At 40.4% G+C, this 25,650-nt stretch overlaps 2 protein-coding genes and 1 long non-coding RNA gene across 3 annotated transcripts in view; all 3 read left to right on the forward strand.

Annotated features, from left to right (window-relative positions):
- Positions 1-1,994: 1,994 nt before the first annotated feature.
- On the forward strand, positions 1,995-9,267 carry LOC117819337 (fructose-1,6-bisphosphatase 1-like). Its single transcript, XM_034692636.1, has 7 exons — positions 1,995-2,296; positions 3,921-4,083; positions 4,662-4,754; positions 5,607-5,747; positions 5,874-6,011; positions 6,297-6,416; positions 8,501-9,267. The coding sequence occupies exons 1-7, from the start codon at positions 2,127-2,129 to the stop codon at positions 8,690-8,692; spliced, it is 1,017 nt and encodes a 338-aa protein (XP_034548527.1). The 5' UTR covers positions 1,995-2,126; the 3' UTR covers positions 8,693-9,267.
- A 1,887-nt stretch (positions 9,268-11,154) lies between these two features.
- On the forward strand, positions 11,155-11,910 carry LOC117818345. Its single transcript, XR_004632342.1, has 3 exons — positions 11,155-11,221; positions 11,436-11,584; positions 11,851-11,910. It is a non-coding gene; the product is annotated as an uncharacterized LOC117818345 (long non-coding RNA).
- A 1,471-nt stretch (positions 11,911-13,381) lies between these two features.
- Positions 13,382-25,650, forward strand: part of fbp2 (fructose-1,6-bisphosphatase 2) — a 20,912-nt gene continuing 8,643 nt past the window's right edge. Inside the window, exons 1-5 of the mRNA XM_034691171.1 lie at positions 13,382-13,574; positions 15,694-15,856; positions 16,531-16,623; positions 18,403-18,543; positions 21,654-21,791. Of these exons, the coding sequence (XP_034547062.1) occupies positions 13,402-13,574; positions 15,694-15,856; positions 16,531-16,623; positions 18,403-18,543; positions 21,654-21,791 (708 nt within the window). The 5' untranslated portion in view covers positions 13,382-13,401. The remainder of the gene's footprint in view (positions 13,575-15,693; positions 15,857-16,530; positions 16,624-18,402; positions 18,544-21,653; positions 21,792-25,650) is intronic.

Below are 25,650 nucleotides of genomic sequence, written 5' to 3' on the forward strand. Positions count from 1 at the left end.
GTTGACCCCATATTGAGAGAAAGCCATAGACTGTATAAATAATGGACATAGTATCCGTGACGTCACCCATCTGTTCCTGAAGCTCTGTTTTGAAGCCAATTGTCGGCAGGAGCCATATTGGAAATGTTGAACTCAACCAGGCAGAGTGTGATGTAAAGAGGAGGGGTTTGAGCCTCCTAGCCAACAGCTATGTGTTCCCACCTGTCAATCAAGTCAGTCATGTCCTTATTTGGGCAAAAACTCATAATCTTAATATCTTCTGAAGCTTCACGTTTAAAAAAAATTCACCCCCTAGTGCCGATAGAGAAATTAGCCACATAGACCAAAGCCGTTTTTTGTACCAGGCTGTAAACATGTTTATTTCTGCTGTAAAGAATGGGTGTGTATGTGGTTTCTAGTGTTTCTGCAGCCAGCCTCAAGTGGACGCTCGATGAACTGCAGTTTATAACACTTCTGCATGGGCTTCATATTTTGAGACCAGAGGCTGCTGCTTGGAGAAAACACATTCCGCCTCTCTATAAGGCCTGTTAAGACCTCCCTGAAGGATTGAAGCTCTATCTGAAACTAAGATAGATAGATAGATAGATAGATAGATAGATAGATAGATAGATAGATAGATAGATAGATAGATAGATAGATAGATAGATAGATAGATAGATAGAGGGGCGTCTTAGTGGGAGGAAAAGTGGGACTGACTACCTGGGGCCCAAGTGGGGCGGGGGGCCATAATGGGCCTGAAATAAAATGTGTTTTCTACTACACTTTTCTTTTGTTTAGTTATACCTGAAATAAGAGAACTAAAATTGTCTGAATAAATAAACAAACATTCAGAATACCTTTCTGGAAAAAGTCACAAGGCTTCAAATAATCTTGTTTACAGAGGTGGACAGTCTGAAGGTTAATATTGTGCAGTTATATTTGGAGAAATTGTAAAAAAAAAAAAATATATATATATATACATATATATTGATATGTAGCTTAGATAGATAGATAGATAGATAGATAGATAGATAGATAGATAGATAGATAGATAGATAGATAGATAGATAGATAGATAGATAGATAGATGGATGGATGGATGGATGGATGGATAGATAGATAGAATACAAAATAAAAACAAAAACATAAGTAAATAACTTAATAAATAACTAACTAAATTACTTAAAATACTAAATAAATAAATAGCTAACTAATAAGCCAACAAGATGACTAACTAACTAAATAGATAGATATACAGATAGATAGATAGATAGATAGATAGATAGATAGATAGATAGATAGATAGATAGATAGATAGATAGATAGATAGATAGATAGATAGATAGATAAGATAAGATAAGATACTCCTTTATTTATTATTTATTTATTCCTATATTTTACTTTATAGATGGATGGATGGATGGATAGATAGATAGATAGATAGACAGATAGATAGATAGATAGATAGATAGATAGATAGATAGATAGATAGATAGATAGATAGATAGATAGAATACAAAATAAAAACTAAAACATAAGTAAATAACTTAATAAATAACTAACTAAATTACTTAAAATACTAAATAATTAATAATTAATTTAATAAAATACCAAATAAAGAAATAGCTAACTAACAAGCCAACAAGATGACTAACTAACTAACTAACTAACTAGATAGATAGATAGATAGATAGATAGATAGATAGATAGATAGATAGATAGATAGATAGATAGATAGATAGATAGATAGATAGTCTAGGACAAGAAATCACAAAAGCTGTAAAGTTCAGGAAGTCTAAGATTTCCCTTTATCAGAATCCAACTTGTGAAACTTCTCTCTATTGTATACAAACCTGTTGTTACAGTACACGGCCGGTTTTGCGCAACCCCCCCCTTTGCAGCCCGGCATGCACAGCCTCTATTATTCTGTTCACATCCCTCTATTGGTACATGTATCATTTCATCACCACCCAGGTCAGCGTATACAGAGCGGCTCGTGTTTCCAGCGGGGCCACACCTCTCCTGCAGCTCTGGATTGGCCCTTGTGTCAACACTCCCTCCACCGAGTTCCGCGTTACAGAGCATTTAAGTCCTGCAGCGTTTCCTCCAGACTCCCACTCTCAGGCTGCTGGAAACCATCCGCCAACATGTCCGATCGTGGAGCTTTTGACACCAACGTGGTCACCATCACCCGGTTCGTTGTGGAGGAGGGCAGGAAGGCGAAAGGCACCGGGGAGCTGACAACGTTGCTGAACTCGCTGTGCACGGCTGTGAAAGCCATCTCGTGCGCTGTGCGCAAAGCTGGCATCGCCCACCTGTGAGTACACTGAGTATGATGACATGTCCTTTTATTAACTGGGAGTACTAATGCATGAGTGAAACTTTATTCAGTGCTTTGCTATAGCTGCTTTAGTCACATTCATCCACGCTGGCACTGACAGAGCAGGACATAATAGCTCCTTTTGCTCCAATCAGGAAGCGCATACCTGGGACCAACACGCCCACTTTTCATAGATTTACTATCAAAACAAGTTATTTTCAGAAGCTTATTTCCTGCAGCGTTTCAGCCAGGGCCCAGCTCCTCTCAGCTTGAATTTGGGTTACTTTCCTTTATTTTATTTGTGAATAATAAGGGACATCTTTGCTTTTTATAACACCCCAGATGAAGAGCAGGCAGCTACAAACACCCCAGGCATGCTGGAGGACACACATGTTTACTGGAACTGCTCTAAGATAAAAACCCTTCTGGAATGTTGCAAATAGGACTATAGATGACATTACAGGTTATGAGATTCCAAAGGGTTGTGCTTTCATGTACTTGGGAAACATTGAAGAGACTGTTTGATTTGATTTGATTTGATTTGATTTGATGACTTTATTTCAAACATGTAAAAGTAAAAATACAAAATAAAAGCATATAAGTAGAAAAGAAGAAAGAGTTATACAAACATACAAGAAAAAAAAGAAACAGTTATACAAAAGAAACAAAAACAATATTAGCAAGAAGTGAAACAATTTATTTTACATGTGCGAAAAGGAAGAAGTTAAAACTCATCTAATACTACCCCTCTGTTCAAGGAAAGGACAGGTATCTGATTAAAATTTCACTCACAGCCAGTAAAAAAAGCTATCACCAGAAACTGGTACAAAGCAGAACCCCCGAAGAAAGAGCACTGGTTTGAAATCATTCAGGATATCTATATAATGGAAAAGCTGACATACCAACTTAAGCTCAGAGGACATACCCACAACAAGAACTGGAGAAAATGGACCACATACATGGAGAGTGAGAACAATAAGTACCTGGTCTGTCTTGAAGTGACTAAGAGAAGGACTCATGTACTAGAAATGCCCCTGAAAATGTTTATGTATGTTCATGTACTGTACTATAACGGTTTTCTAAAATGGAAAATGAATAAAAATAAAGTAAAATAAATAAATAAATAAATAAGGGACATATTTGACATCATAATCTATATAACACGTTGACTTTTCTCTTCTTAATGTTTCACAAAGGCAACATACAGGTCACTAAACTAGAGTATTAATTTCAAAAATAGACCTATGATCTCAAAATGTAAATCTTTTACCTGTGCTAATCTTTTGTGGCTTCTGAGACAGACTCTGATTCACTTCAGTGGTTGATGAAATACTTTGCTTAATCACCTCGGCTCTGTGAGGAAATGCAGAGTCATGCATCAGTTGCATTTTTTTCCCTCACCTCAACAGAAGAATGAAGTGATCGAGATTTTCTTTCAATCAAACTTATCTTAAATTTTAAAAATAGTGTGTTTGATATGTTTTAAGAGAAGACAATGAAGTAGAGATGTTAGAGAAGCTGATCTCAAACACATCAGCCTCAAAAGTAGAGTGCTTGTGATCTTCCCCTTTCAGTTTTAACCCTGACTCTTCCACTTCTTTATCTTCTTCTGTCTCATCAGTTATGGCATTGCTGGCAGCACCAACGTGACGGGTGACCAGGTGAAGAAGCTCGACATTCTCTCCAATGATCTGGTCATCAACATGATCAAATCGTCCTTCACCTCCTGTGTGCTGGTGTCCGAGGAGAATGAAAACGCCATCATCATCGAGCCAGACATGAGGGTGAGTGGAGAGCAGATCTGCTTTGATTTTGTTGATGAAAGTAAAGCTGCATGAAGAAGGCAAACGTTATAGGTGAGAGAAATCCTTCATTCATTTATTCAAGACCTTATCTGTGGTGTGGGACCCACTCAAACAGGATCATCCAGTTTCCTCTGGGTTCATTTAAACGTCTTTTATTTGGATTTTTTTCCTCATGGGATCTTTCCTCGCATAACTGGTTCAGCCAAAAGAGGGGCGGGTTTTAGTTCCTGTCCAAATGATTGTATTAGATTACTGTTCTGTGACAAATCTCACTTGTAGATACAGATTAAGGTTCCCTCTTGAATTTTAAACACAGATTTTTGAATGAGCAGTCACCCACGAGGATGTACAGTTTGCAGGAAGTTGTGTGCAAAGTATGAAAGGCTAATGACAGGGCGACGAATTTAAAGAGCACACGTGTCAGAATTTCACAAAGCATCGTAGAGAGTAAGACTAATTAGCATAACTTGTTTGTATACAAGGAAAGTCCACAGGGCCTGTCTAACAACAGACATTGCATCATCGGTTATTTCTGTCACTCTTCCTTCTTCCTTCAGGGTAAATACATCGTGTGCTTCGATCCTTTGGACGGCTCCTCCAACATCGACTGTCTCGTCTCCATCGGTACCATCTTTTCCATTTACAAGAAGGTACAAACACAGGAGTAGTGTCTTTCTTAAATGCTTGTCCACAGATGTGAAGTTGAGTTTTAATTTGAAAGATTCATACCTGAAGTGTTACACAGATATAGAACAGTACCCTACATATAAGGAATTATAATGATCCCTCCATCAAAGGTCTGATCAACTCCAAACCTATGACAGACTATCTTTGGAAACACCTTCTAATTCAAGGGTTTGTATTTATTTTAATTATTGTAAACACTGTAGATTAATACTGAAGACCTCAAACTATGAAAGAGCATATATGGAATTATTTAATTTACTAAAAAAAGTGTTAAACAAACCAGAATATGTTTTATATTTTAGATTCTGTAAAGTAGCCCCCTTTTTCCTTCATGACAGCTTTGCACACTCTTGGTATTCTCTCAGTCTGCTTCATGAAGTGGTCTCCTGGAATGGTTTCTAATTAACATGAGCCTTGTGAACAAGAGTTCATTTGTAGAATGACTTGCCTTCTTAATGTGTTTGAGACCATCAGTTGTGTTGTTCAGAGGTAGGGTTAGTACACAATGGATAGCCCTATTTGACTACTGTTGTAATCCAGATTATGGCAAAACCAGATTATTGCATAGATTTGATGTCTTTAGTATTAATCTACAATGTTGGAAATAATTGGAATAAATAAAAAACATTTAATGAGAAGGTGTGAACAAACTTTTGACTGGTAGAGTATATATGAATGTGCAATATTAAAAAGAAGACTGATACCTTGATAAGCTCAGACATGGTTAGTCACTCCTTTTTTTAATTTCTAAAGATAATAAAGAAGCTTAAATACAGCTGAGACTTCATCATGATTTCTTCACTGTGTCTCCTCAGAACACAGACGATGAGCCCTGTGAGAAGGACGCCCTGCAGCCCGGCAGGAACCTTGTCGCAGCAGGTTACGCCCTGTACGGCAGCGCCACCATGATGGTGCTCTCCACCGGCAATGGAGTCAACTGCTTCATGCTCGACCCAGTGAGTTGTATTCCTGTCTCCCGTTTGAAACCTCTACGTGTCACCCCAAACAAATAGCCTGTTAATGTAGTACAGGACTTGTAGCTCTGAGGTCAGTCGTAACTGTGTTTGCTCTTTGCTCATCAGGCGATCGGTGAATTCATCCTGGTCGATCGGGACGTGAAGATCAAGAAGCGGGGAAAGATCTACAGCTTGAATGAAGGTTATGCAAAACACTTTGAACCTGCTGTCACAGAGTACCTGCAGAAGAAGAAGTTCCCTCAGGTAACACTCTTGTCAGGACATGTGGAGTCAGTATTTAAACACTAACACCTTACACACACAAAAAAGAAATGGATCTCATGTAACTTGTGTTTATGTCCTGTTTGTTCTGGCACAGGAAGTAGGCGGGATCTGTTTGTATTTTTTAAATCAGGGACAGTGGACATAAACTAAACCACATGTTAAATAAAGATAGCAGTATTTATCAGGAAATTGTACATGTAGTTTATGATGAGATAATTAAATGGAGACCAAGGTGTACTGATGCATTATTTTGAATGACCATAGGATGGCACTGAGCCCTACAACGCCCGTTACATTGGTTCCATGGTGGCAGACGTCCACAGAACGCTGATGTATGGAGGCATCTTTTTATACCCTGGAAATGTGAAGAGCCCCAAAGGAAAGGTAAGATCTCATTGCTGCTTTCTCCTACTCCCACACTTATAATGAAACGTTTGCTCCATCTTTGTTTTTTTTAAGTGAATTGAACGATTTCATGTACAGACAGGAACCTCACGCTATTTTAAGCAGCCTGATTGGTTCTGCTTCCTGTGGTTTATGCACATCTTAAACAGCTGAGCGGTCCAGATGAAGATATTTGATTTAATATAAGACACCACTGTAATTCTGCAATAATAGTATGTGTTGTAATACAGCCAATAGCGCCTTATTTACATGGCGCCAAATCAAAACAAACGTTATCTGAAGACTCTTTACAAACAGAGCAAGTCTAGACCGTACTCTATGTTCTATTAATCCAACATCAAGACAGGATAAGATCCAGTCCCATCTTCCAGACAGGACTCAGTCTGATCTCATCTTAATCCACCATGAGCAGAGCACTTTGCAGCATTTAGCAAGTTACAACGGCAAGGACAGACTTCCTTTAACAGGCAGAAACCTCCAGCAGAACCAGACTCATGTTAGACACACATCTGCTGAGACCGAGTTGGGGTGCTTATGTGGCGCTCTAACCAGAAGGCCATCTGCTTGGATTTGTGCTTTAAAGCTCCAGTGAGGAAGTTTTAGCTGGATTTGAAACTGACTCTTTTCAACCTACAAGTGTCAACAAGTCTATCAGCATAAAGACTGTTTCCATAAATGTATTTTTTAATGTATAAAACTGTTGTAAGAGGGTAGGTGTCACAGCAATATTCACAAGGAGTGATGCATTAGAGTCAAAAGAAAGAAAGCAGAATGAGATTTAAATGTGTACAAGACAAGATCAGCAAGGAGAGATGAAGTACTACTTTGTCCACAGGGGGCGCCAAAATCAAGACCAACTAAAAGTTCCTCACAGGAGCTTTAAAGTAAATTATGTGGGTCACTGTTTCCCAAAGCCTCACTTGACGTCTTGCAATGTCACAGATATTCAGTGAGTTGTCCAAAGGAGGATAAAAACCTGGTAATATTCACATTTTAAAAGCTGGAGGAAGAGAACCAATCAATCAATCAATCAATCTTTGTTTGTATAGCGCCAAATCACAACAAACGTTATCTCAAGATGCTTTCACAAACATAGGAGGTCAAGACCGTACTCTATGTTAAATTATGAACAGAGACCCAACAACAAGACAGGATAAGACTCAGTCTTACCCCACCTTAATCCACCATGAGCATTGCACCTCGCAGTATTTAGCAAGTTACAGTGACAAGGACAAACTTCCTTTTAACAGGCAGAAACCTCCAGCAGGACCAGACTCATGTTAGACAGCCATCTGCCTCGATCGAGTTGGGTCTGGAAAGAGGGATAGAGGAGAATAAGAGAGAGAGGGAGCGGTGATGGTGATGAGCCGAGTAGTAGTAGCTGTTGCCGCTGGAGTCCAGCCCGTCCATATCACATAGAATCCTGACTTCTCTTTCATAAGAAATGATTCAAACAAATCTGAAAGTCACTTCATCATTTGATTGTTAGTTTGTTAATCTTAGGTTTTGTTTTGAGTATTGATACTTTAAGCAATCTTTCTAAATATATATAACAGATTATGTACTGCTAATTGTAACAAAGAACCCTACCAGAGAAAGTGTCACAATGTTGTGTCTTCACCCTCCACATCCGTTCGTTCACTCTTACAAGACTACGCCGACATGTTGTCACCGTTTGAAGAAGGTAGAAAGCAGCTGACTTGTAGCGCCAATGAGAAGTGACGGATGCAACGAGTGCTTTCATAATGCAGTGAACCAAAGTACAGACGAATCCTCAAACTGTGGATTTTAAGAGTGAACACTACCAGTTTGAACTGTGGCTGATGGTGAAAGACTGAAACTTAAGAGGTTGCCTCTTTGACTTGTCGACCGCAAAGCTTGTGATGCATTTAATTAGAATGTGCATGTTACCTTTAGCATTCACTGACATTTGTTTTAAGACAAGAAGTCATCAAGCTGTTCTTTACCTTCTTCATCCTGTAGGGTTTGTTGACCGAAGGCAGCGGCTTGAACTGTAATCGTATTTACACTATAGGAACTAAACTCTGTCTCTTTTCTTAAAGCTGAGGCTGCTGTATGAAGGCAACCCCATGGCCTTCATCATCGAGCAGGCGGGCGGCATGGCATCCACAGGCCTCGAGACCATCCTGGACATCCAGCCTGACAGCATCCATCAGCGGGCGCCTGTTGCGATGGGCTCCCCCGAGGATGTCCTGGAGTACGTCGCCATCTGCCAAAAACACGCCAAGAAGTGAGAGACCACGCCGACTCACTCTCACAGCCAAGGAGAAGAAAAGCCTTGCCGCTCCAAACACTTACTGGAAATAAGGAAGTTGATACAGATGTATTTATGATCATGTCTTGTGGAGTTTGAAAAGGTGCTTTGAGACCAAAAAAACATCACGATTGATTCTCGGTGAAATCCTCAATCTGACCACATTTGGAGTCGCAGGGTTTTAAAGCCAAACCGGCAATGCTCATGATCTCTTTGTAGAAAGCCGAAGGATCATAGCGAGAGGACGGTTCGGTGGAAACTTGAGAACTGTGACTGATAAGCTCATTTACACACACAAACGCACACATTCCCTCAAAAAGAGACCAAATATGTGCCAAACACACAAACAAATGCACTAAAATAAACAACACCTGAAGACTGCTCCTGCTCTGTTTACCTCCAGTTGTGCCTTAATTAGAATGAACATACATTCAATGTGTGTGAAGGACCAAATACAAAACCTCTATGCAACCAAAGCCGATGCCTTTTACACTGTGAACAACCTCTGCTTGAAACACTGAAGTCTCTCAATAAAAGGAAATGAGTCCAAGATGACGATCTGTGTGTTTTCATCATTTTGAAGAGTGGCAGATGAGAAATTAGCTTTTTAGACACTTCTTAGTATCAAGAAACCTGCAGCCTTTTATGTATGTGTATATCAAATCAGATACAAGCTTTTTAAAAGTATTCTTACACTTTGGATTCATTAAAAACTGTTTTTTTCATCATTTAAGACACAAAAAAACCCCTCTTTAAAACATTAATGTCAGTTCCAGCACATAAAGTTGAGCCATTAAGCCATTCTTAGCCTTAAATAACTCCACATATATTAATTTTAGAGGCATGAAATTTGGTAAGTGCCAAAATAAAAGAGTGTTCAATGGATTAAATTGATTTAAGTCTCAAGCTGAAATAATATCCATACTACTAGCATCACAAAATGGGAAATTAAGTGGAAAATAGTGTCATTTTTTGACCCCAGGCAGTCCCTCACTGTATAAACATGGACATTTGTATACGTCCATCTAAAAGTATACTATTAGATAGATGTTGAATCATATTCATCAGGTTGGAACAGTCAAAGAATCTGATATATGGCATGTATAAGCCAGTATTGCAATTTGTTTTCTCTTTGAGATACCAAAATGGTGACTCCATGAGTGGTCCATCCATTTTCAGGGTTTAATATATCAGATGTGTTTCTCAGACAGCCATGAAACTTGGTAAGAGTCCAAACAAAATGTTGTTTAAGATGTGAAATTGATTTTAAGTCACAAGCAGGGGATTTCTTTTCTCTACTGGCCTATAGAAAACAAGAAAAAAGTGCAACATTCGGACGAATTTGGGGCCTCAGGCTCTACTATATGGAGCTTTCCTTTCATGATAGATTATTTGATTGATGTATTAAATCTCACAAGTAACATAAACATAGTCTGAAATATGGCATAAATGGTGCCATTTAAGTGGCATTAAAAGAAGGACTAATAAGTGGAAAATGTGACGGTTTTTTTGGGCCCTAGGCATTCACTAAGTACATGAACACATATGTAGATATTTTCTTATTGTTTGGTAAAATGCTTTTGATTATCAATTAATCAATCAATCTTTATTTGTATAGCGCCAAATCACAACAAACGTTATCTCAAGATGCTTTTACAAACATAGGAGGTCTAGACCACTCTATGTCAAATTATAAACAGAGACCCAACACCAAGACAGGATAAGACTCAGTCTGACCCCACCTTAATCCATCATGAGCATTGCACATCGCAGTATTTAGCTAGTTACAGTGGTGAGGAAAAACTTCCTTTTAACAGGCAGAAACCTCAGGCAGAACCAGACTCATGTTAGACAGCCATCATGCCTCGACCGAGTTGGGTCTGGAAAGACAGATAGAGGGGAGTAAGAGAGAGAAGTGATAGTGATGAGACGAGTCGTAGAAGCTGTTGCCGCTGGAGTCCAGATCGTCCGCAGCAGGAGGACGTCTACGGCAGCTCAGAGGAATCTACGAGACAATGAAGCTCGGGGACTCCAGAAAGGTCTATGGTTAGTAACTTTAATGGGACAGGCAGAGTTAAAGTAAGTGATGAGGGCTTTGGGGGGGAAGGGGGTGAGCTAGGATCCCAGTGTGTCAGTGCGCCAGTTCCCCCGGCAGTCTAGGCCTATAGCAGCATGACAAAAGCTGGTCCAAGCCTGAGCCAGCTCTAACTAAAAGGTTATAAGATAAATAGAGTCTTATTAACGACATGTACAAGCTAAGGTTACCGTGTGTTACCTGGATTCATACCTTGAACTACAAACACACTGTGGGAAAGTTTCTGTCTATGTTGTTTTCATGTTTGTGTGTAGTTTAGTGCTGATCTTGAATGCAGCTCCCTCTCTAACCCCTCCCTCAGACACCTTATAAAAGGCAGCTGGAGCCTTATAGGCCTCTTGCTGCTGTGTGTGTGGAGCTCTGCCCTGTTGGGATCCCCTTAATATTCTTGCACTGAGCTCCAGCTCCAATGTGGTATAGACCTGCTGCTGTTTTTGCACCCCCTTATTTTGGTTGTTTTGTCTCCTGACTGTTTCATCAGTTTTGTATTTTGTCCCTACTTAGTTTCCTAGTTTGCGTTACTTTAGATTAACTAGTTTTCTTCTTCTCCAATTATTGATTTAGTTTTTTTTACCAACTGGGTTTTCTTGTTGTTTTCTTTTGTTATTTAATTATTTGTTTCTTTCAGAATTTGAGCCCATTCATTCAGGTGGCTAGGCACCTAGGGTGAGGGCCCTCCACCTTTTTGGCATGTGAGTTTGACACAGGGTAACAATAGGCTGCACTGAATTGTAGTGAGGATTGTGGTGCGTGTGTGCTGTGCTGTGCTTCACCAAGGTGAGTATGTGGTAGCACCCCCTGCACTTTCCTTTGTGTAGTCTGCCTCCCCCTCTGGTGGCCTCAGCTTACATTTAGTTGACCTTGTTTATTAGGATTTCTTGTTCTTTAGTTTAATTTGGTTAGTTTATGTTGGGGGTTCATTGTAGCTTTTAACAATAATTTTATTAACTTTGGTAGAAGGCCTATTTCAAATATTGTAAAATTAAAATACTCTGTAACCCTCATTGTTGTTTAATTTCATGCCTTTCTTTCTCCCCCCTCAGGTAAATTATCAAGTTTTGCCTTTCTTTCCTGTGATTTTAATAAACTTTTGAACTTATTTTGACTCTCCATCTCTGCCTTCGTCAGTTCTTACCCGTTTGCCCTGATTTAATTATAATCAAGTGTTGCTCTATAGTTCCTGGGGTGCAGGTCCCCAGGTGGCGTTGCCGGTTACCAAGGCCATTTAAACTTTAGCAATTAGCCCACCCTGTAACATTTGAAATACTATAAAGTAAGAGGTTCACTTTGCATAACCAGTTGTCATAATAGTAGTTTAGCTTCGTTAGGAATAGCTGTGTGTAAGTGAGTGACTAAGAGTGAGAGTCTATGGCCTCCATTACTGTTTAACAGTCTGATGGTGGTGGGCACAAGGAGTGCCCGAAGCGTTCAGTCTTGCACCATGATGGGATGATGCGTTGACTGAACGAGCTCCCCATCAGCCACAGCTCATCATGGAGAGGGTGAGAGGGGTTATCCAGGATGGCTTGCAGTTTGTCCATCAACCTCCTCTCAGTCACTGACTCCAGACTGTCCAGTTCTAGAACAACCACAGAGTGGGCCTTCCTTACCAGTTGGCTGAGCTTGCTGGCCTCCCCTGTCTTGATGTCTCCACCCCAGCAGGCCACAGCAAAGAACAGAGCACTGGCCCGTCCACCACAGACTGGTAAAAGGTCTTCAGAAGCCTGCTGCAGGCACTGAAGGATCGGAGTCTCCTCAGGAAGAACAGTCTGCTCTGTCCTTTCCTGTAGATGGCTTCAGTGTTGGTGGACCAGTCAAGTTTATTGTTTGATTTGTTCTACATAACATACGTACTGAGCAATATAGATAATGAGAAATAACTCTGCATTTGTTACAGTCAGCCTAAACCTATTATTGTGCATTTGAACAAAATACTTACTGTGTAACATTTAAGAAATTGAAAAGGTGAAACTGTGCATAAAAGTAAAGGGATACCTAATCCAGTGGAGTTAACCTTTCAGATAAAGGTCAGTGGAAGCTCACACAACCCTAATGACATTTAAAGCTCAGTTGAGCTGCTGTTGAGGATCAAACCGAGCAGCTGTGTCGACTCAAGATGTCTCAACATAAAGACCACAAATGATCATTTTTTTTAGTCTTTGTTCAAACATGAACTTGGATGAAGCATCTATAGGAGATGGTTCCTCTATTTCCACAGCACCACTCTGGTTTCAGGTTCATGTGCAAACGAATGTGGTAAAAATCCAGAGCGTTTACAAAAGAGCGCTCATGTTACCCAAGTTTAAGTCACAGCTGTCACACATGTTGCAAACCTTTCTACCAAACCAGTAACAGTGCTTGAACTAATGTGTGCCAGTCTCTCTCTACAGCGGACACCTGACACCCCCTTAACCGTCTCCCAACACACACACACTCACACACACACTCAGTCTTCCACTCTGCTGCACACGCAAATAGATCTCCTGGCTTGCCGTCATGGCTCTGGGTATGAAAAGGACTTGGCTGGTAATGAGGTCGCTCACTTGCTGTCCGCCCTCCGCCTCTGTGGGACAGAAGAAGAACCAGAATCCAGCATGTCGGACCAGTCGGCATTTGACACGGACGTATGGACCCTGACCAGGTTCGTTATCGAGACTGGTCGCCAGGCCAAGGGGGCGACGGGGGAACTGACCCAGCTCATCAATGCCATTCTGACCGCTATCAAAGCCATCTCCTCTGCTGTGAGGAAGGCAGGCCTGGCCCACCTGTGAGTACGATGGACCCACTGACTTTTACATACTGTATTTTCACCATGACTCATATAAAATGATGCAAACCTACAGTTCATGTGTACATTTCATCATATATACTCATGATGGTACCTTATTGAGCTTTGCCAGACTTGCCTTGTTTGCAAACCTCTGTGGAAAGGTCAGAGGTCAAGATCAGCAGCAGAACAGCAGTCATAGAATTCCTGCTAGCGGTGGTTGTTTGACATTTCACCTCCCCTCCCACTGTGGGTAGATTACAGAGCCAAGAGTGGACCAAGAATTGTGAATTGAGACTTCTATAGTTTCTGAAGTCTTACGTGGAGGCTGAGGAGTGACGGAGCAGGAGGTGCTGATATGATTGATTGTCCTGCAGCGTCAGAACATGCAGCTGTATTTGATTTAGGTGCATTTCAACACTCAAATCTAAGAGTGTAAAAGATTGTGCATTGTGTTTTTGTAGCTGGAGATAAAATTGTAAAATGAAATATGGTAGATAAACAGTTCTTCGTCAGGAGAGTCGACACTGGTCGCAAAAGTACTGACTGCTTACTTCTGTAAAAGTACAATGCACCATTTTAATACATTCCCCTACAAGAGAAAGTCGTGCATTTAAATACTCATGTGTCACAAGTTCCTAAAACATGAAAGACAGAGTGCTTATTATGCACTGTTGAGGTCCCTGTCTGTGTTTTACTGTTATATGTGATGTTTTATGACATAGCAACACTGCACTGCATGCATGTTGCATTCTCCTGCAGTGTATGTTAAAGGTTATGCTAATTTTAACTGCAAGACATATGGACAAGTGATGTTATCTACAGTAGAGTAACATCCCTTTCATGACTGTGGACATACAGTACACTCTGTTAGGTCTTGAATGCAGAGTGTTGCCCTGAAATTCTTCCGTAATGTGAACAAGAGCCGGCCTCCAGAGAACGAGTCATTACTCAGTGAACCTCACACACATTGAGGTTGTGTAACTGCACAAATCAACACTGTTTGAGGCTAAATGAAGATAATCAGTGCTAACAAGCTGACTGAATGCACCTCTTACACGTGACTGCTGGTCCAAAGCTGAGTGAGGGGTAATGTATGGTGAGCGGGGGGTTATGCCAATCCTGTAGGAGTTCGATGCAGAAAATAACAGTCCTCTTCCCCGTAGCTTCACTCAGTCAGTCCTGTGACGCTGCTAAAGCTCATACAGTGTTGCTGTTTGTTGTCGCTTCATGTCTGTTTTCTTCAATTTGGTCGACGTCTCCTAGTTTCTTCCTCTTCTCGTCTTCTTCTCTCTGCTGGTGATCAGCCATTAAAGACGAATTGTAGATTAAGCGCTCTTTAAATAAATTGAGAGTAACATTAAGAATATCTTCCATGTTGTCCACCAATGCTAATGATTTTGCCACATCGTCAACAGGAAGAGGTGAAGGCCTCAACTATTTTCAATCAATCTTTATTTGTGTAGCGCCAAATCACAACAAACGTTATCTCAAGATGCTTTTACAAACAAAGGAGGTCTAGACCACTCTATGTCAAATTATGAACAGAGACCCAACTTCAAGACAGGGTAAGATTCAGTCTTACCCCACCTTAATCCATCATGAGCATTGCACCTTGCAATATTCAGCTAGGTACAGTGGCGAGGACAAACTTCCTTTTAACAGGCAGAAACCTTGAGCAGAATCAGACTCATGTTAGACAGCCATCTGCCATTGACCGAGTTGGGTCTGGAAAGAGGGATAGAGGAGAGTAAGAGACAGAGGGAGCGGTGATAGTTATGAGACGGGTAGTAGTAGCTGTTGCCGCTGGAGTCCAGAACGTCCACAGCAGGAGGATGCCTAAAACAGCTCAGAGGAACCTATGAGACAAGGGAGCTCAGGGACTCCAGAAAGGTCTATGGTTAGTAACTTTAATGGTACAGGAAGAGTTAAATTAAGTGACGGGCAGAGAGAGGAGTGAGAGGGATGGACAGGATCCCAGTGTGTCAGTTCCCCTGGCAGTCTAAGCCTATAGCAGCATAACTAAGAGCTGTAATTTCTTAATTAGCTGCTGCATGCTAACACGTTTTTATATATGTGAGACTGAACTCTGTGCTGCTGATATATTTGGTCCACACAGGCAGGGTATGGCCGGCTCAGTGAACGTGACGGGGGACGATGTGAAGAAGCTGGACGTGCTGTCTAACGACCTGGTTATCAACATGCTGCAGGCCTCCTACGGCACCTGCTGCATGGTGTCTGAGGAGAACAAGGAGCTCATCATCACGCCCAAAGACAAGAGGGTTAGTGGTGATTAAGAAACCCCTGCATGCTGACAGATAACTGGAGTGGCCCTGTTTAAAGTTGATTGGAGAACCATCATTAGTGAGCAAATTGGTCATTGAAAAAGTTGCATCCGGTTACGTCTTGTTTCCACTTTGTGCCACTAAAGTCTCAGTTTAGTGTTTAGATGTTTTCATTTCTTAATCTGCAACTGGAGTTTTCCTTAAACTTCCTCTAGATCCCCTTTGGAACCTCTGCCACATGACTCTTGGTGTCTTCAGGTTTCCAAAAAACATTGTAGAAGATGCAAAGATGATTTTACTGTCACACATTAGTGCACTAAAGAGCATCTTATCACTTTTCCTTTACGGGAAGCAGAGGGAACTGCTTCTCCTTCTTTCCCCTGAGTGCTGCTCTGACATGTGACCACACTGTCCTCTTTTAACTGCTGAATGAATATTGCATTGTGACTCACTGCTTTGACTCATAATAACTTATTTAAAAGTGAGTCACAAAGAAGTTTATTGTTTTATTATCAGATTAACAACAAAAACTGTTTTCAAAACAAGCTCTAACCATTCTTCTTTTTCCTACTCTTCTGTCCCCAGAACAACTCTCTTTCCTCTGACGTATTATTTGTCATGTTTTTCCTCACTCTTGATATTGTCTTCTTCTGATCTCTTTGTATTAACAGGGGAAGTACGTGGTGTGCTTCGACCCTCTGGACGGCTCCAGTAACATCGACTGCTTGGCTTCAATCGGCACCATATTTGCAATCTACAAGCGAGTGAGTGTGATACAGAAAGAAACACAAACTATGCAGCCACTGAAAAGAATGTCTGATTTCACAATGAGTTCTTTTTGTTCTGGGGTGAAGTGAAACGGTTTGAGATGATAAAAAATCAGGGATTAGGTAAGAGAACCAAATCAACAATGACACAACAGAGTAAAAATTCATGACATGTGTTATAAATTAGTGAAATATCATGTGATGCATGTATTTTAGAACACAATACAATACTCATTTTTTTTAACTCTGCCGGAGCGGGAAGCAGAAAAGCCTTAAGACACCTAAACAATATAGAAAAAGCCTTTTTCATCAAAGTGACTATAAGATAGATTTTTATTTTATTAGCAAAATGTAATCTTTACATTCAAACATATCTGTATGTGTTTTAAACAGAGTTATTTATAAACATATATATTAAAAAAAAATAAAAAATTAATTATTATTATTATAATTATATCTGAAATAATAATTTTAATAAATAAATACATTGAATATATATGTATATATAATATATAAATATACATCAATACCTATTTTATACAGTCTATGATCAATACACACATACATATAGAGACTTTAATTAGGAGTATTTATATAAAAATAAAAAAGATAATAATAAATAAATGCATAACAAATAAATAAATACGAAAAGGAGGGAAACATATAATATATACGTAAATAAGCATAAATACCCACATACACATACTGTATATGCATATACATGTACACACATACACATCTAAGGGTCCAGGTTTTGTTTGTGAATTTCTATTAAAAGTATAAATAAAGGTGCATTATTATAATAGAATGCATGTAATAAATCTAGGAGGTAATATAAAAAAAATAAAAATACATAAATATAATTAAATAAATAAACAGGTAAATAACGGAATAAATAAATAAATATATTTAAAAAAATCAAAGATAATTAAATTAAGAGTAGTTATAGTAATAAGACTTAGTAATGATTCAAGAACCATGAAAAGAAAGTAAAAAATAAATATGTAATTAACACACATATTTAGTGTGGGTTTGAATTATCTGGTGAATGCTTCAACTGCAATCAAAGTTTGAAGAAATTAAATTAAAAAAATTAGATACTATAAGACATATTTTGATCATTCTTCATTCAATTCTACATTTCTAAAACACATCTTAAAAAACTGAAATTGAGTGTTTGAATGGCCTTAAAGAGTTTCAAACTGCATTGACACTCTTTAGACACAAGGGGGCACTACTGTCTCTCTAATCCAGGCGTCTGCATGCAGGAGGAGGGATTTAAACTTTAAAGGTCACAGCCTGTTTTGTTGGCCTCATGCTGTGAAACAATGTGAGAAATTCAGCTGTAAAAACATCTCAGGAGCAACAAATACAAACACCACATTCATGACGTCTGCACTGTGGGGTAAGACAAGGTGCTCACCATAGACTGTATAAAGGTGCTCACAGATGTTCAGGGGAAGTTGAACGCAGACAGATTCTGGTTGGTTTGTTTGTAAATGTATTAAAAGATAGCTTCATCTCCTCTATCCCTCTCTCCAACACGGTCTCAGCAGATGTGTGTCTAACATGAGTCTGGTCCTGCTGGAGGTTTCTGCCTGTTAAAGGAAGTTTGTCTTTGCCACTGTAACTTGCTAAATGCTGCAAAGTGCTCTGCTCATGCTGGATTAAGATGAGATCAGACTGATAAGAGTCCTGTCTGTAAGATGGGACTGGATCTTATGATTTGGTGTTATATAAATAAAGACTGATTGATTGACTGAGTCTCCCTCTCAGGTCACAGAAGAGGAGCCCACAGAGAAAGACGCCCTGCAGCCTGGAAGCAACATGGTGTGTGCAGGTTACGCTCTATATGGCAGTGCCACCCTGGTCGCCCTGAGCACTGGCGCTGGCCTCAACTTCTTTATGCTGGACCCTGTGAGTACCTGACACTCACCGCCATTCAGGTTTTATCTGCAGAGTCAAGATAATCCAGGGAGTCCAGAGTGAGATTAAGGTCTCCTCCACTGATCCTTCAATATTTTCTCTACTCAACTTCACAGCCTCTCCTTCAGCGTTGTTTGCTTTTATTGCCTCAGAGCTGCTTTATTTAACCTGCCAATCTTCTCCATGCTGCACTTCTCCACAGTGCAGTCAGAGATCCAGGTAAATCACATAAACCCTTTTTTGTTTGGCAGAAAGTTTACTGAACCTCAACTTTATCCTTCAGAAAACCAACTAAAGAATATATCAAGTTATTTAAAGTTCTTTAAAGGCAAAAAGGAGCAAATAATCAATACTTATGAAAGGATTTCAGCCTTTATTGAATTTCTAGACAGTTTTTTTCTGTATCCCTGCAGGATGCCGTAGCTCTTCTTAATTTCATTTTTGCAACATTTTCCAGTCAGTTCAACACTTTTGTCATCTTTCACTCTCCCCAAACGTGTATTTTTAACTCACAGAGTTCCTCCAGACTCTCACGTAAATACAAAAACAACCGGTCACTTGGAACATGTCTTTGGAAAAGCTGCTTTATAGGATGAACAGGTTCACTGCATGTTGCCATAAGTAATCTGCTTGTTGTTGTTATGCATCTAGAAACCTGAGGAAATAAAATGAACAAACCAGGAGATTGGTAATGGTTGGCACTCTCTTTCTGGTTCTGTTTTTTAAAGTAACCAAATATTTTCTCTTAAGAAAAATGTCCAGAGAATAATTTTGCACATTGCATGTTGATCATATTTTATTTCATTTTCATTCATTTATTTATTTATTGAATTGGGACAATGCACATTAATCAACATTAGTGCATTGAGCATCAATGTAAATGCACCTCACCTAGCACAGATGCTAAATTTCAGCCGTAGTCCCAAGGCAAGTAGCCACACAACGTTGACACGGTAAGACTTTAAAACCTCGGTATACGATAGACAATTACAAAACAAAACACGGGCAGACAAAATCAAGTGTCTGATGTCACATTGGGGGAAAGACTGAAGGAAGATTCAAGTGCAGATTTAAAAATAAAAAGGTTTTAATTTACAAAAGAACAAAAGGTACAAACAAAACTGTTGAAATGTCTAAAAGATATAATCCAAAAAGTCCAAAATAACACAGGGAAGACATATAAAGATCCAACACAGGACAGGGGAAACAGAGGAACTAAATACAGAGTAATTAACACAGGTGTGAACACGGACACAGGTGAATCTAATCAGGGTAATCAAAAAGGAGGGTAACACACAAGGACAGGAAGTAGAACTAAACTGGAAACACAGGGATCAGAACTACAAATAAATACAGGAAACACAAGAAAATACAGAAATGACTACAACATGAGACATGGGTCATTAAACACAAGAAAGACATAGGTTGACTTATAACAGAATAAACACAGGGAGGAACAAAGGCATGAAACACAAGGACAAAACTAAACTAAAGATCAACTCATGACATCTGAATCCAAACCTGGAAAAATTCTGTCTCATTTATCATGTGTATTATTCTTCTTTCATGTGTTTTTTTTCTTTCTTTGTAACAAATATTTTACAGACAATACTGAGAACATAAGACAGACAGGGTCATCATCATGAGTGAGGTAAAATGCTTGACATGATATACCACAGTAAGGTCAGAGAGGAGAAAAACAAACAAATAAACAAACAAATAGTGGGGTGGCTAGCTGTGTTATTCCACAGCATGCAAGTTCAGTTCTTAAGTGTCTGAGAATTTCTTTAGAATCCTAAGGTCCTGTCAGTTCAAGGCTGTCCACAGGAGGCACAAACAAGGCGTTTTCCACAGCAGAACATATGCAAATACAGACATCATTACACATTTCTTGTATGTGTTTTTAAAGGTGACATATCATGCACAATTGACTTTTTAATGGTTCTTTACCTGAAATATGTTTCCCTGGCATGTCTACAAACCCCCCGAGAATGAAAAAAATCCATTCTGCCCCTGTTCTGACTTCTCCACCTTTCTGTAAATGTTTGTGAAACGAGCCGTTTCAGACTTCAGTGTTTTTGTTACGTCACAACAATATCCGGTCTGTCACGGAGTCAGAGCTCGGAGCTTGTTCAGCCCATAGACTGTATAAAATAATACTGAATCCCTCCTCTGTTTTTCATTACCTGCACACGTGTGCTAACAAGCAGCTTAGGAGGGAGGCATGCTAGTTGTAGGCTGTCTTAATAAACACAAAGGTCGGTTTTACTCCCCACGTCTGCAGATTTGAAGATCTAGTGGAGGATTTTTATGTATCATGGAAAAGTGCTAGCGCTAGTTAGCATAGCCACATAGCTACATGTTGGTAGCTGTGTACCAAGACACACGTCGACATACTGACAAATAAAACAACAAGAAACACTAAATCTGTGACTAATCCTTCATAAAAGGTCCCGCTGCCTTTCTGGCAGAGGTCGGTTTTACTCCCCACGTCTGCAGATTTGAAGATCTAGTGGATGATTTTTATTTATCATGGATAAGTGCTAGCGCTAGTTAGCATAGCCACATAGCTACATGTTCGTAGCTGTGTACCAAGACACACGTCTACATGCTGATAAATAAAACAACAAGAAACACTAAATCTGTGACCAATCCTTCAGAAAGGTCCTGCTGCAGGCGCCTCTCCGTCAGGATCAGATTCTGGATCAGATTCAGAGGGTTGAAGTAACGCTATCTCTGAGCAGCCGTGTATATTCAGCCAACATGTAAACATTAGATCAACGTGCTGGACAGCCGAGGCACATCCACTTCCTGAGGGGGCGTGGTCAGAGAGAAAACAGAGTGTTCTGAAGAGGACTGAAGAAGAGGGGTTTTCAGGAATGCCAAAATCTGATTTCAAAGTGTTTTTTTGAGCATAAACTTTAAAGACATGTTTTGGGGACCTCTCAGACCAATATATATTTATGAAAAAAGCGTGATATGTCACCTTTAAGCATTTATTTCACTCTCTTTTCATAAAAAAAAACCCCACAGTGAGAAATTAGACCAAAGTCATGATATTTTTCCAATGAGGATAATTCCCATGTTTTTGTGTTCCTCAGGCCATCGGCGAGTTCATCCTGATAGAGAGGAATGTAAGGATCAAGCCAAAGGGAAAGATCTACAGTCTAAACGAGGGATACGCCAAATACTTCCACCCCTCCATCAACGAGTACCTCAAACATAAGAAGTACCCCGAGGTGAGTGCAAGTAACTAAACTGAGAAAGAACATATAAAAAGCATTGCACACACACGCCTCATCAAATATCGCTTCAGACTCAAGTTTGGGCGTCGATCAGTTCTACTTTGTGTTTGTGGTTTTGAATCTTGATACCTTGGACAAAGTTGTGCAAGAGACCTGAGTCATGAATCCTCTCATGTAGCGGACACACAGCACTCAGTCCTGAGGCCGGATGTCAAACACCAGCAGCCTCTCACACTCATCATGTGAGTCCTGACCAAGCATTTGCTCTGCAAGGCTGATCTTCACGAGGACTTTTAGTCGACAGGGCAGGATGATTGTTTTTTAAGGTTAGAGTTCTTCTTCTTTAGATATCTTTATCAGCATTTCCTTTATCTCATCACATTAAATAAATGTACGATGATCCAACAGTTTGAGACCAAAGATGCATACATTGCACACACACATTCTCATACTCTCAAACTTGCATTGATATCACATAGATAATGAGTTCAGTCTTTGTCAGACGAGCCCTTCATGGTAGTTTCCAGCTCGCTGGTGCTTTCTGCACCACATCCCCATATGATCATTTTGAAAGTCCTTGTGGTTGATGCAGTTTGACCAGAAAGCTCCATGCGTCCTTCCACGCAGCGCTCTGGTGCAGGAACTTCTGCAGGGTGGGCCTCAGGGTCCAACATTCACATCCCGTTCTGAGCTTTGTATGCCGGGGAAGGTTTCACTTCCACACACTTACTACACAGTTTAAAGCCTTCCATGTCAAAGCTGTCCTCACCTTAACACCCTGCTCTGACAAACTGACCTATGAGCAAAGATACCCCCTTTCAGAGCAGCACTTCCTGTTTGTCCTCAGAGGGGGATGGTTTGGGAGAGACCGCCCTTGGCCCACTCTGTCCCCACTGAAGACAGAAGTTCTTCCACTTGTTCCACCAGGGTGATGTTGTCTGTGTCGTCCAGATAAAATTACATGTTAGACAGACATCTGCTGAGATTGTTTTGGGGTTGGAGAGGGATTGAGATGATATTGGTGAGAATGATAGTAGTTGTTGTAGCCGCTAGAACATCCACAGCAGCGACTCAGAGGAACCTACAAGACAAGGGAGCTCAGGGACCTCCATGCTGATCTAATACTCATCTGAATGGTTGTACTTTCAAAGCAACACTCAAGGTAGATTAAAACTTGCAGAAGCTTAGAGGGTGAGCTACACAGTTGTTTTAGTCAAATCTTTCACTTTGAAGTCAGACAATCTATTTTTATTCTTGAATCGAGCTGAAACACCTCACACTTTGTCGCCAGTGTAAGAACATGGCAGGATGAACTTAGGTCAAAGAGAAGAAACTCTTGTAGAGCACCATGTGATGGAGGGTCAGTCAGGCGGGATGTTCAGTGAGACAGGTCGGAGGGCGGCGTCTCGGTCAGCTGAGCTGCGGGAGGGCAACACTCTTACTGCAGGAAACATCATGTTCCTCAGGAAACTGCTGCCGGTCATCTGGAAACCCTGATCTGCACAAACACACACATGCACACTCAGCACTTCTGCAGCACGCTCGTAACACGACCGCAGAGTTGATTAGGTCATGAGCATCTGTCTCATCCATGAAGTGTTTAAAGACACTGAACGCCTCTGTGATATTATATCCTGACAGTGCATCTCTGAGGCTTCCTCTTCACCACTCTTAACCGCAACATGACTCATTTTATATTCATTCATTTTGATCAGAGTCGGACGAAAACGGATGGATCATGCATCAGAACATCTTAACTTTTCTGTCTTCTTTAAAATAAGTTTGAACACTTGCTGAACTATGACACAAACACAGCCTTCGATAATCTCTTGCATTGACAGCTGGTTATATTCAGTGTTTGCAGCTGAGTCTTCCAACATTGGATCAAGCATCACTTCTTTGCATCACGTACTGTAGTTGCAAAAACATTCAAAGTCTGCCCCATCTCTCACTTCATTCAGATCGAGACCTTTTTAATGTCCTGCACCGTTAAAGCTCCAGTGAGGAGTTTTGAAATAGAAAATGAATGTTTAAAGGTGACATATCACGCTTTTTTCATCAACATATATTGGTCTAAGAGGTCCCCAAAACATGTCTTTAAAGTTTATGCTCAAAAAAACACTGAAATCAGATTTTGACATGCCTGAAAAACCCTCTTCTTCAGCCCTCCTCAGAACACTCTGTTTTCCCTCTGACCACGCCCCCTCAGGAAGAGGATGTGCCTCGGGTGTCCAGCACGTTGATCTAATGTTTACATGTTGGCTGAATATACACGGCTGCTCAGAGATCACGTTACTTCAACCCTCTGAATCTGATCCTGAATCTGATCCTGACGGAGAGGCGCCTGTAGCAGGACCTTTCTGAACCATTGGTCACAGATTCTGTGTTTCTTGTTGTTTTATTTGTCAGTATGTCGACATGTGTCTTGGTACACAGCTACGAACATGTAGCTATGTGGCTATGCTAACTAGCACTAGCACTTATCCATGATAAATAAAAATCATCCACTAGATCTTCAAATCTGCAGACGTGGGGAGTAAAACCGACCTCTGCCAGAAAGGCAGCAGGACCTTTCTGAAGGATTGGTCACAGATTTAGTGTTTCTTGTTGTTTTATTTGTCAGTATGTCGACGTGTGTCTTGCTACACAGCTACAGCTACAGCTACGACTTGTAGCTATGTAGCTATGCTAACTAGCGCTAGCACTTTTCCATGACAAATAAAAATCATCCACTAGATCTTCAAATCTGCAGACGTGGGGAGTCAAACCAACCTTTGTGTTTATTAAGACAGCCTACAACTAGCATGCCTCCCTCCTAAGCTCCTTGTTCGCACACATGTGTGCAGGTAATGAAAAACGGGGGAGGGATTCAGTATTATTTTATACAGTCTATGGGCTGAACAAGCTCCGAGCTCTGACTCCGTGACAGACCGGATATTGTTGTGACGTAACAAAAACACTGAAGTCTGAAACGGCTCGTTTCACACACATTTACAGAAAGGTGGAGAAATCAGAACAGGGGCAGAATGGATTCTTTTCATTCTCGGGGGGGTTTGTAGACATGCCAGGGAAACATATTTCAGGTAGAGAACCATTAAAAAGTCCCTTTTGCATGATATGTCACCTTTAACATAATTTATACTTAAGTAGAACATCTTAGTAAGCTTTCCACTTCTCAAAGCTACATTCAGTAGACCTTAAACCTGAAGATGTCCATTATGCTGCTTTGTATGCTGCACTCCTATCATGATAGAACACTTAATCATCATGTCACACCTCATCTTACCATCATGACCTGGCAGAAAGCAGCGGTAACCGCACTGTTACTCACTGTCATCATGTGATGTGTTGTGAAATGGCAGAAACTTGTCGCACAGGGTTGAACCGGAATGCAAACGGTGGTGAAGGTTACCTCTGGTTTAAGGTGGAAGCAGCTCTGCTCTTTTGTAAACAAGGTGCGCTCTAACACGGCAAACGTGTCACAGTTTAAACACAGCACTGATTTTGACTCACCTGAAGTACCTGTAAATATAGAATCACTGAAATTAGACGTCTGGAAATCAGATGATGTAGTTGTTTGTTCTTATTTCACATACTTTTGATCCTCTGAACCTTGTGATAGAGAGATATTACCATCCAGATTTAAAAAACAATTAAGTTGACCAAAATGCTGCACAGTCATCACACGCACCGCCTCCTTCCACCACATCACACCCATCCTGCAACAGCTCCACTGGCTCCCCATCACACACTGGATCAACTACAAAATACTTCTCCTCACCTTCAAATCCATACACAACCTCGCCCCTCCATATCTCTCTGACCTCCTCCATACTGCCACACCCGTCCACAC

Source organism: Notolabrus celidotus, chromosome 9, assembly GCF_009762535.1.
Source record: "Notolabrus celidotus isolate fNotCel1 chromosome 9, fNotCel1.pri, whole genome shotgun sequence".
NCBI classification, from domain to species: domain Eukaryota; kingdom Metazoa; phylum Chordata; class Actinopteri; order Labriformes; family Labridae; genus Notolabrus; species Notolabrus celidotus.